This window comes from Dermacentor albipictus, chromosome 10 (genome assembly GCF_038994185.2).
Source record: "Dermacentor albipictus isolate Rhodes 1998 colony chromosome 10, USDA_Dalb.pri_finalv2, whole genome shotgun sequence".
NCBI classification, from domain to species: domain Eukaryota; kingdom Metazoa; phylum Arthropoda; class Arachnida; order Ixodida; family Ixodidae; genus Dermacentor; species Dermacentor albipictus.
In genome coordinates this window covers 59,721,977-59,734,836 of record NC_091830.1, presented here as the reverse complement: position 1 = coordinate 59,734,836, position 12,860 = coordinate 59,721,977, and the positions used below count along the sequence as shown (strand labels likewise).

Sequence of the window (12,860 nt, the reverse complement as noted above, 5' to 3'; positions counted from 1 at the left end):
TTAAAAACATAGTCAAAGACAATGTGTCATTTAACAAGATAATAATAATAAAGGTGCATATTATCCACGCACAAAATGCTTTTCCTCTGTTCACAAGATACAGGTGTGTGAGTGACGTATACGCGTCGATTAAATGGACGGAAACATGCGCGTTTAAACGTCAATATTTTATGCCTATATCACAAACGTCGTAGACCGCACTGAGCAGAGAAGTATTGAACAGCCGACTATGAAGGTCGCCTAAAAACTCTTCCAAGAGAGAGAGAGAGAGATAGGGAAAGAAAGAAATTTCTTACAAGAGAAAAGCTCACAGGCCTGACTTCAAAGAGAGGTGTGCAGATTTCCAAGACTGCCATGTTCTGGTAATCAAGGCTTAGCTGAAGGACGCCGATTGTGGGAAGGAGGTAACTATAGTACATGTATCTATCCCGCAGGGCATGGTGGTTTACGGTAAGTTGAAATGTTCAATTTGCCGCCATTGTTATTGCTTGTTTCGTCAAAAATATATTTCGCTAATGAAAAAGTTATTTGAACTACAGTGAGCGTTAATAAGTAAACAAACTGATCTTAACCGGCTTCCAACCCTTCGCACACACACGCTGCTTTCTCTGTCGCACTCATAATACCAGTTCATTAAACGCTATCTACTTTGCTCGCGTTTTTCTGTGTTTTGTAGGATCTAATATACTTATAATTGTTCAGCCTTACACGTCACGGTGCTTCAAGCTAATTACTTATTGTGTTCAATGACAAAGAAGAAACAGCTAACTTCGTGTAGTTTTTCTCCTTTAAACTTATTTACTTCTTCATCGGCATCATCTCACTGTGGACACCGCCATTTTGTGTGCATGCTCACTTGTTGCTTAAGCGGCATCTTTACGTCAGAGTGGGGTACTGGCACTAAGTCATGTTATGGTGTCGTAAAGGTAAGGATGGGTTGCGGTAGAAAAATTGATGTATTATTAGAAAGTAACAAAATGTAAAAGTATATATATATATATATATATATATATATATATATATATATATATATATATATATATATATATATATATATATATATATATATATATATATATATATATATATATATATGCAACGCTCACGAAATGCTCATACATTTGCGAGAGTAACTACAAATGGAAGTAAGACCGGCAACACCGTCAGAAAGCGCTGCAAGCTTTCTGGTTCTGTGTTCTTGTGTTCTCGTTAAGAGCTTGATAGGCGATCTGCTTCACATGGTCACTGGTGAACTCTATAACTCAGTTTTAAACACATACGAACGCGTTTCATTAGAGGGCTATTGAAGGTCTGTCAGGGTAGCAACAATTCGGCCGTTTTCGTTCACAAAACGGTCATTCGAAAAAGCAGAAACGTTCACTCCTTAGCTCTGGTGACGTGAGAGCAGCTTGGTAATCGCTCCTTGCAGAGTGCAACCCAGTATGGTAGTCATCGCTGCAACGCCGTTCTATCGTGTCGCCGAGCGACTTCTGTTTTCAATAGTTTTCACATTGGATGTGATCCGAGGTGCAAATTAATCCCTGGCGCTTGAGGTAAACCGAAAAACTCAAGTCTGTCACGCAGATTGCGACAGCGCTTCGGGACAAATTTCCACCTTGTTAACGTGAACCGGGTAAACCTGAATGATCTCATTATATTGCAGTCTGTTACCAAATTGAATTTGTGCGATCGTCCTAAGATATCCTCTTCCTGTATTGAAGTTCAGTTTCCGACGAAAAAAGAATTCCGGCAGGAGGCGTCTCCTGATGAAAGTACACGCTAATGCTATTAGTATTGAAATAATGCCGCGACATACTTCACGACTACCCCCTAAACTAAACGCCTTATGCATCAGGCATGTTTGCAGGTGGACTCCTCTTTCGCGCCTCGATGGTGATGATGGCGACGATGGTTTATTAGCGTCCCCTTCGAAACAGGGCATTGACAAATGGCCACCTAAACTGCTTGATTTATTTGCTATATTGTACATATTTTTCATTCTAGCATTTCTGTATACATCTCCATATTTTGTTTTTCCTCAAAACTTCGCTATCTACCTCAGTATCGCTCTCCATGCCTGTAACGGATCCGGTCGTATCAATTTCTTTCCTGCGTTTTTTCCACCAGCGCATCCATCCGGACACGCTGCGCCATCTAGTGACTACTGCGTAGTCTGCGCATGGCTCAATATTTATTCAGTAAAGATTCACATATGTATGACCTGAGTTCAATTCCTCCCAGCAGGGCATAGTTTTCAAGGTATCCCTTTGCTTTTGAAGACAGGCATATACCCAGTGATCCAACTTTACGTCAAAGATGTTCACTGAAATCACCCAGTGGCGCAAACTCAGGGGCTCAGGTTTATGGAAGAGCGGCACAACGCAATTTCACGTACTGAGGAACCCGACTTTGTGCAACGTTTGGCTTTGAACAAGGCTCCCACAGCATGATTGCTCGATTCTTCTTTCGTTATACCATGTACAAAGGGGCGACTCGAGTTGCAGGAAAAGTGGTTGTATGCACAGAAATATATAGAGATACCCACGTATGCTTGAAGTATTATAAGACTGCTAGAACATTTAGGTTTGCGTGTATGTTTTGGATGAAAGGTTCGTGTGGTACGAGATGCCTAGTCTGGTAGCTGGTTTTACTGAAGTAAAGCAGGCCAGGCATGACTACGTGTCTACTGACAACAGCTGACTTTGCATTGACATTTCTTCGTTGACATTCATATGCTTATGGCGTACCCGAAGCAGCTGCATGTTGCTGTCAGTCGCCATCTGTCTTCAGTGGGGTCGATCTAAGTGTCGCATTCCAGTGTTGCATGCTTTTTACAAAATGCATATTCTACAGGAACACTTTTTGAGCTCGGTGGTTGCCAACCGGGGCGATTTTCGTGATTCGTTTTATGTCGATGCTCGTTATTAGGTAAACGCATACATTGATCGTAGTTAACTCATACTGTACTTGTGTGTTGTCAGTGTGACTATAGTTTAGGATGTCTTCGATATCATCATTTGCTGTTGAGATTTAGTTCCTTTCCGTGGTCACGATATGACTGCTTTGTCGATGGCAGCGTACCATGATGTCTCGCAGGATGGCCTAGCAATATAACTTCGAACTATATCGACGCAAGCGTAGACGCATTATCCAGAACGAGTTCGTGCAGGTTCCGAAATCACGTGATATGGCTCGGCCTTTTGACCGCACCGAGGCTCTGATGTTGTCAAAGTTCTATGCCTCGGCCATCTTGGCGTTCGCGAAGCTGTCCTGTAGGACGGTGGTGTAGTTGCTCTCGGTGGTTAAAATTTCGATGAATATGAATGAGCCTTTGCTGCCGGGACGTCAAGCAGACGACGCGTATATTGAAACCTGCCGGTGTCATTGAGTCGGGTGTTCTCGTGCGGAAAATTACCCGGAAAGGCATGCCGATTTCGAGCAGTTCATGCAAGCTTCCATTTTCTTACACAGGCAACTTCGCGGAGCAGATGGCTCTACTCAAAGCAAAGGTAATAACGGCTCAATTGGAAGAAAAGACTGTAGACAGGGTGGCTGTCCTAGAGCAGGTGTACAGTCAAAGCAGAGACCAAGGTGGTCCAAAAGGGTGATAACACAAGATAGGGGGTGGCGGTTCATAGTTTCTTTTTGCGCTATTTACCTTCGACCCGCATAGAAGTGGGAACCGAGATCTCTACTGCGATTAAAGTAGTAACCATGTGGGACAGTAAAGAGGCACTATGGTGGCAACAGTCAACGGGTTAACCATGACTCTAAGGCTCAGAGAAAGTCCTCGGCAGTGAGCAGTATTTTATTGTTCTTGTCAATCTGCTTCGAAGCATGCATAGGCAGTTTACTTCCACAGTGGTGGGTGGAAGATTGCCCCACATTATGGTTGCGATTATGTAATCATTAGGTTGTCGCTACTGCCATCTGACAAAAGTATTTGTCTTGCTTGCGCCTTGGGAAAAAAATTAGGGCATGCTCGTTGTCGTATTTCTAGCGTCGCCTGCCTGTTCACTGGCGGCATTACAATAGTATGCACCATGATCCACTCGGATAAGCTTCCTATTGCCCAGGACTCGTACGACCTTCTCCAACGAGTCCATATGGGCCATTTAGGTAAAGCCGTGGGGTCGCAGTCATTTCCGATGGTATCCTTGATTTACATAAAGGAAATCCATTTGTGCTACCTGTTCGTTCACATGTTCAACGTGCAGAAGCATGTCAGAAATGTCCTGCACCGCAATTTGCTGTAGCCCGCGCGCTATTCCACGTACGTCATCCTACGTACGTCACCCTAGGTACGTCATTCATCACAGCCACCCGAGTGGGAACTTTCATAGTCAACTGAGTCATACATTACCATGATGTATGCTACATACCAGCTGCCTAAAAAAAGAACGTCCAGTGTTCTTTTTGTTTAATTCAAGAAACAGCTTTAAGAAATGACGTAGTAGTTCTGCGGAAACCCGCAACGTGGAGAGAAATAATAAAGGAAAAATCAGACATCCACCCATTCGTAGCAATTGCTACAAAGGAAACCCATACGGGTTCCTCGAAAGAAGAGCTCAGGGAACGAAGCAAAGGCAAACGTCTGACGTAGTAGTTCTGCGGAAACCCGCAAGGTAGAGAGAAGTAATTATTAAAGGAAAAATCAGACATCCACCTGTTCGTAGCAATTGCTACAAAGGAAACCCATACGGGTTCCTCGAAAGAAAAGCCCCAGAGTCTGAGCTTTTCTTTCGAGGAACCCGTATGGGTTTCGGGTGGATGTCTGATTTTTCCTTTATTAATTATTCTCTCCATCTTGCGGGTTTCCGCAGAACTACTACGGCAAACGTTTGCCTATATAGAATCCTGCAATGATACGTTTTGTAAGCTCTAGTATGGATGCTTACCTTTCGCGTGTTTAGTGCATGATAATACGGTAAGGTCCCCATGAAACACTCGAGGTTTGTCGAAACTACTGGGTCGGCGGCCCTCCATTTCGGTAAAAAAAGCTTGGCCTCCTTTGCTCTCGCAAGCTGGCATTTGATCGTGAGTTCGGACACTAGGCATAGCCCACCAGCGTGCGATGCGTGTTGTTGTGCTGGCCTGTTTTTATCGAGTGATGCTTGATTTCCTTTTGGGTATGATTTTCCAAAAGACCGAAAGTGGTGAACCATTGTAACACCCGCCGCGCTGGCTTTGCGGCTATGGAGTTGCGCTGCTCAGCACGGGGTCTCGGGATCAAATACCGGCCGCGTCGGGCACATATATATTTAGGCGAAATGTGGAAGCTCTTGTGTTTTGTGCATTGAGGGCAAGTTAAAATCCCCTGGCAGTTAAAATAATTCCGGAATCTCTCACTACGGCGTGCCACATAATGAAATCGCTGTTTTTTCACGCAAAACGCAGAATTCAATTATTATACTTGAGCAATTTGTTTAGCCTAAAGCTTCGTGTCATGGGACCACCACCCGTGCCACACCTATTTACTTAACTTCACGCATGTCTTGAATGTGCTTCTCCGTGGGAATATTTACAAAGGGGAAGAGTTGGTGATAAAGTTATCATTTGTATCACATTTCTGTGAAGCATATAATCATCTCATTTATTCTAGCGCTTACGTTCTTTTCTTTTATTCGGCTTCACCTTAGCTGCCAAGTGCAAAGTATAGTGGCGCCAACGGCTTTTTGACGAAATGCAATTGGTCAGGCACAGGAATGAGACTGTCGTGCGTGTAATGCAAACGTCGGATTTAACTGCGCTAAAATTAATACCTGATAAATAAATCACCTAGCAAGGCCATGCAGAATACCATTGAAGGTAAAGTAGTCTCACTAAGACACGTGGTCAGAATATTAGGAGTATGAAAAAAAAGAAAGTGTGACCGGTTTAGAGGGCCAGTTACTGCTGATTCCAGGGTCATTCGCAAGCCCTTAATGTGAGCCCCCCCCCCTCTTGCTTGCATTATTGTTTCAGCGATAACCATGTGGTCAGTAGTCGACATGGTACTAGTGGTGAGGCCAAACATAAATATATGGCCCAATGTTCCTCGCCCAACTGGAGCTGAACGTCGCTGACGATAAGATTGCTCGGTGCATTGTGAGTGACAAAAACCGGTAACCTGTTAAGCTGGCAACCATACTGCCGAATACTAAGGGTACTAATGCTATTACAATATCGGCACTGTGACCAGAATTATTGACATCGTGAGCAAAGGACCAGAGCACTTCCACAAACAGGCGAAGCTTTCATTTCTGCTTTGATTTGTCCTCGATTGAATAAATATTTCACGAATATTGGCGGAGCGGTAGGGTAAACTGGAGCGAGATGACGGCATGAAGATTGCAATCGTTAACGCGGCAAGAACATTCCCTGATATTCAAATTAGGCATACAAATTAAACAGCCTACTATCGCGTATATGCATTACACAAACATAAGGCACTGCTGTATGCCGGGCACCTTGATACTCTAACTTGGATAACATAGGACAGAAGGGAGATGTGCAGAACCCAAGCAAATGCATTGTCAACGTCCCACTTCTCTGCTCCTCCGCTGGCGCTCAATATATTATCCACCATTGTTGAAGCTATCATACCAAAAAAATAAACACACCATGCTATCCTAGCAGCCGCCTCCAGCGATAAATAGTGCTACAAATCTCTTCGGCAGATAACATGCAGTCTACCAACATCTTCTAAGAACTTTAAAACTGACTTATTGTCAGAAAGTTGTTCACTGCCTGGAAACATTGTCTATTGCAGAGGAATTTGTCATCTGTATGCCTGGTCAAAATAGTTTTTTCTTTGGAGTTCTACTTGCCAAAACTTTAACAAGATTTCAAGGATTGTTACTGTCTCCTGGCATATATCTCACACCGGAGGATCATCGCCAGTAAACAGGAAGGAGTGAACAGCAGACTTGAAGTCTGTCCTAAGGCTGCAGCAAATAAGCTCCATTTACCGTACTGCGTCACTGGTTGCCAGTTTCCCGCGTTTGACTTAATAATGTGAAGCTTATTAGGTGGTTCAGTGTCCCATGTACGTTGCTGGTGGTCGCTTTGTTTTTTGCGGCTTTAAATCGATAGCAGGGACAGCCATGCAAGAATTACTTCGTTTTGTTGTTAGTGATGTGGCTGTATGGCCCACAAGAATAACCTCGATGCCTATGGGCAGGTATGGAGCATAATATGTCATGTTGATGAGACGTGTACGGAGCCCAGAGGATTGACTAAAGTTCAGTGCACCAGGATTTTTATTATTTTGCAATGACATTAAGGCTGTAACGACACATAATGAACCACTAAATATTAATACCTGTAGTAGTTTTGTTTAACTTATAGGTCTTACAGTCGTCAATAATTCGTAGGCCTCAGGCGTAAAGGTGCCTGTTTCCGGGAAAATACAGCCGGATTACGAGTAGGATGGGCCGACTGCAGCATAAGAACAGCAGGCGTGTGACTTTCCGGACACGAGTACGCTGACTTAAATTCCAGAAAATGTATTTTATGTGTATTTCTGCGGCGTTCATCGTAACTTTTACAAAACACGTGTCACAGTGTGTCAGCTGCACCAGCCAGGGTGCTATTGCCCGAAGCCATCGAAAGGTTTCACGAACTGGGACAGCCATTTCTTCAGTGAGGTTTTTTAGAAGCTGTGAAAAGAGCTGTCTCACTGTTGGAAAATTATGGAAAAGTGTCGCACAAGTGATAACATTTACGCTATTGTTACAAGAATGTTCAGAGTTTGTTTTCAGGAAATGCATGAAACTGCAATATGACCTTTGTAGATAGAGTGAGCACTCAATAAATTCTACACAAAGATTTGGGCCGGGCCACCGCTGAAGGCTCCTGGGGCAAAGCGAATGCCCAAATGATGCACGGGAACATTGTTTTTAAGGCACTCAGTGGAACAGATAGATAAACGGCAGCGCCGTATTCTTAATCTTTGCAGAAATCGATTAAGCAGTTTCTGTCACTGCCCCAGTTATTGCGCGAGCGAATAATTAGTATAATCAATGCATTAAGGCACTTGGCCATGCAGAATTTAATGTGGGGCATGAAACTCTGTTTTGAGTCGAGTATGACACCGAAAAGCTTATGTTCTTTGTTAACGATAATGTGCTGTCGTTGCAGTGCGATAGTGGAGTCAGGAAGGTGTATTTCTCGTAAAAAGAACACAGGGGCTATTTGTTGATTTAATTTAGCTGCAATTCATTTTCATCTGCCCATGCGGACACTTTCTGCAGCCCAAGCTGAACTTGCCCCCTCGAAGACTTCAATAAAGCATGATTTAAAACATTTATCTACGTCAGAACTTGAGACTGACTCCAACCAAATAACTGAATTTTATTAGCCCGACGTTTCGGAGCCCATTCGGCTCCTTCTTCAGGGGGTTGTTCTTCGGGGGGTGGCGGTGTGCCGCTTTTAAAGCGTCTTTTTTGAAGAAAGGAGGGGGGGGGGGAACACGGGAGGTGGGGAGACACTCCACAGACGGAAAGGTGGGGGGGAACAAAAGGAAAGGGGGGTTTGTGTTGTTGACCGCTTCCAAGGAGCTGCGATGACCGGTGCTGGGTGGAGTGCTCACGAGGGTGCCCTTGATGGGCCGCGGGGGGGGGGGGGAGGTTACAGGGTCGCGCCGACGTTCTGTGTTGGTGAAACGAGCGGGAGTCTATCTGGCTGTGCGTCCTTTTCTTCTTTTCGTCATGTCGCCAAGGCCATGGACATAGACCGAGGGTAGGTTGCCCTTCACACGGTTTATGTTATTCAGTTATTTGGTTGGAGTCAGTCTCAAGTTCTAATCAATTTCCCAACCAGACAGGCAATTCTGTCGAAATGTTTAGCTTCAAGTATTTATCTACGTCCTATGCGTAAACAAAATAGAAAAGGCCTCGAGGTACTGACGAACAGAGCGTGCTGATGTCCGTAGTGAAAAGCCTACAGCTGCGCACGCCTCCATGGAGAACTTCACTTTCCTGCGTAAATAGATGAGAGAATCAGTTGCCTAATTTTACACGGAGAGTTCGATTGAATAGGCAACTTGCTATGTCTGCATAACATGAAACCTGTTCCCATGAATACCCATTCGGTACAGACTTCGGAGATTTCCATAGTGCCACGTAATGTCGTAAGGTTTTTCATGTAAAAAAATGAACATAAAAAAGTTTCTAGGAACAGAAGCATCACAAGTACTAGCCTCAACTCGCACCAGGTGGTCTGTTGTTGAACGATTTTCGAGGCAAGTCGAGAAGTTATTATATTTTGCGTGTTTGGTTTGCGTAATCGAGGATTTATTAGGGTTTGCTTATTTTCATTCAGGAAATGCATAGTGAAACAGATATTAAGGAAACAAAAGTAATCTTCAGTGTTACTTATGTACATGCATAAATTGAGCCGCTCATGCGCTTTTATTTCAACCTGAACCAGAAGCGATATTACTGACCTCGCAATATAGCACTCTTAGAGGACAAAAAGAGTTGTATCTCCAAATAAAATAGCATTAGGCATTTATTTTATCAGGCTGGAATAAGCGCGGTTCCAGCGCACAACAGTGTGCCCCAGTGTCACATCAGACAGAGCAGACTGTCGCCCAGTATGACTTAGCTCTTTCTAGCGGCTTCGCCAGTGTGGCAGTAGCTCTTAGCGAGTGCCAGAGTCCCCATTGCGATGCAGTGTCAGAACACGCGCTGGTTTCACAATGGAAGGCACTGGAAGACGCTCGTTTTCGCTCTAGGGATAAAAGCAATTTCCATGGTGCTTCAGATCCATGATTTCTAAGATAAAGAACAGAAATAATTGAGCTTGCGTTCTGGACAACTTGAAGGCCACTTTCCCATTTTTATATGTATAGCGCCTACAGGAGCTGCGCCAACGCACTGATATTAATTAGTTTTTTATGCGTTGCATATTGCAATCACTCAGTTCAGCCCTTGGGCGCAGCTGGGCAGCCACCATTGACCTATAGCTCAACCACGTGACGTGACGTCACGACAGCCGGAGGAAAAGCTGGGCCCCAACTCACGCAATATGCAACGAATTCTTGGCTTAACCAAGCAAAGCCTGGCCATTTTTTTATTTGCAAAGATATTTAAGAGTCTGAGAAATTACTTTTTCAAACGCTCCCGAAAATGGGGGAAATGTTATATCTAAAAGACAAATATCATTGTCCTAAAGGATGCTGAACAAGCAAAATTTGAGGCAATATACAAGCGCTGTAGGGGTTGAGGGGCGGACTTCGGGATGAAAACCAAACTTGGGAGTATTTATTCTACATTATGTACAGGGAGGTAAGAGACAAGTAACAGTCGTACTGACATTACGGGCCGGCAGCAACTCGGACGCTGCGGCCCGCGGCAAGAAGTTCGAGAGAGGTGAATCAGGGAATCAGGGACTGTCCCAGAATGCTCAGGTCTCTCTGGAAGGCTTCTTATAAACCCTTCGAGCACTGTAAGTCACTTCATGTTTGACCAATGGGAGAGTCCGCTCCGATGACGCCACTTTCAGCCAATGGTAGGCGCCCGTGTCGCGGTGTCACACCTGGCGGCTCTCTGTTGTCTTGCCTCGCAGACTGGCAATGCACTTCTAACGAGGAGAAGGGGAGGGCTGCTCATGCTCCATTGTCCGAGGCCCACCTGCTAATCCCGGCGGCGCACGAACTTGTTGGCACGTGAACTTGTTGCCTTAAACTTGTTTGCTCGGCCGCTCCTCTGGAATGTGCTTTCCTGCTTCGGCATTCCTCAATTAGCTGTGCTGCGACTCGAAGTGGTTTGGGGAACTCGAAGTAATCGCAGGAAACAGCTCCATATCTAACAGCGCATGATTCATGTCCCACGCCTCGTCTCTGAGGCGTGAAAATCTTTCGAAGACTGAAAGATTGTATGGTGCAATAGAAAGTCAATGAAGAGTAAATGAACCTGCACATATAAAAACAAGTTACTCCCCAAAGGCCTGTATATACGAAAATTTTCAATAGGCTTTCGTGGTCTTTCAGAAATACGCTGGTTCTTGAGAGAATGTCAAGCCATTTGCAGCAAAAAGCGTGATTCCGCATATTTTGCTTGCTTGCTCATAGTTAATGCCGTATTTCTGCTCATATTCTTGCATGAAAACGGCATCCATGAGCCCCCATGGGCTTTAGGAGCAAATGATTTAAGATAACGGCAGCCTTAATCTGTTATCTTCACCGCTAAAATCGAGATTTCTTCGCTGACTTTCTTAAGAAATTGGTAAAAATTTGGCTTTAGGTGTCGTTGACGCATAAAGGAAAATTATTGAGTGATTTATGGTTTGGAGTTTCGTGATTTCTTTGTTCATTAGCCAGAGCGCTCTTCTTTTTCTTCACCAGGATCAAAGGATTGGTCTTAGGATATCTAATTTCTTACAGTTATGAAGTTGGACGATTCGAATATCATTGGAGCGAAAGCTAGAGTTTTGTTTACTCTTTTTCTATTTGTCAGCGTGTGTGAGTCATGCACGGGTGAGTACCACTGTTTTCTAATTAACACTGAATGATGAAGACTTATTGTGTTCCTTAAAGAAATAGGCTTGGTCAAGTTCTTCATTTTTAATTATAATTTTGCCCATCTTCAGAAATGAACGTTGCAATATCTGCGTTTCGTACTCAAAGTTTAGTGCAATAACCAATAAAAAATATTGTTGTGATGCAGTTTTATTGCTCACAAGCGTTTAGTGAGATTTCTTTGCACTATCAGAAAGCGTTTGAACCACTACTCGTCGTATTATAGGGGAGGTCTGTTTCTTCTGAAGAGCTATAGTGGTGACATACTCAGTAAGCAACTAGAGCAAGGGTACTTTCGGAGCATTCCGCACTGTTTCCAACTTTCAGTATCACTTAGTTATCATTGACCATCATTAACATCCTAGTCTATGTTCACTAGAAATGTTTATGCTATCCTAAAGGCATGAAGGGCGTAAACCACAGCTGGTAGCCTACGGATTGCATTTTTTATACATCACAGATATTACTAAGCTAATCCAACTCAATCCTGGCCGCATAGGCATGAATTGCCTTTGTTTCCTCTGGAAAATTTCTGGTCATGCTACTTGTGCGCTAAACCTACTTAATCTGAAGAGGTACTATTGAGCAGCTGTTGCTGGCAGATAACAATCACGACTTCCTACTTCATTGTCGGACTAAACAATACAACTTAAGTGTTTCGCTTGTGCACTTTAATATGCGTACTTAGATATACCTAGCACAAAACTTCATTTTTAAAGCGAGCTTGTATTGACTCACAAGTATAGGCGGCATTTTCGTGGTTTCGCAAAAAAACCCAGCTGCCGACAGCTGCGGGAAACGAGTGCTTTCACGAGTTGAAATTTGTACCGGTGCCGGATCCAGACTCATTATCAAGAATTCTATTCGCATAGGTCTGCGCTCAGGCCACACGCGCAACCAGTCAAAGTCGTTTCGTTTTCGCCGCGTGAGAAAAAGGCAGGGAAGGGTGTCCAGCGTGCTTCACCGGCTTCCTTTCCGTTCGGTTCAGTCTCGGAAAACAGATGGGACGGCCACGCGTAGTGCGTTCCCCCGAGGAACAGGCAACCTTCGACGAACGGCGGCGAGAAACCACTCGTGAAAGGGCTCGCCGTGGGCGTACTGATCCAGCCGTTAGAGCCCTTTCGCACGCGCTGCGCCGGCTTCGTTTCTGTTCAGTGCAGCCTAGGAAAACCGATGGGACGTCCACGCGTTGTCCGTTCCCCTGAGAAGCAGGAAGCCTACAATGAGTGGCTCCGAGCACTCGCCTATGAAAGGGCTCGCCGTCGGCGCACAGATCTAGCCGCTAATGCCACCCTAGTCCAATCAATGCGACCGTAACGAAAAAAAATCCGGAGCTGAGGGAGCGGGAGGCCGAATC

At 44.5% G+C, this 12,860-nt stretch overlaps 1 protein-coding gene across 8 annotated transcripts in view; it reads left to right on the top strand.

The window, feature by feature from the left end:
* The first annotated feature begins 320 nt into the window (after positions 1-320).
* LOC135912140 (uncharacterized) overlaps positions 321-12,860 on the top strand; it is an 87,447-nt gene continuing 74,907 nt past the window's right edge. For 7 of the 8 annotated variants that reach the window (XR_011508976.1, XR_011508975.1, XM_070527201.1 and 4 more), the window contains exons 1-2: positions 337-450; positions 11,330-11,461. Coding sequence is in view for 6 of the 8 variants with exons in the window: in XM_070527201.1 (XP_070383302.1) it covers positions 11,371-11,461 (91 nt within the window). In the remaining 2 variants the exon portion in view is untranslated. Of the gene's footprint in view, positions 451-11,329; positions 11,462-12,860 lie in introns of all 8 variants that reach the window. The other variant, XM_070527200.1, reaches the window with a different exon arrangement.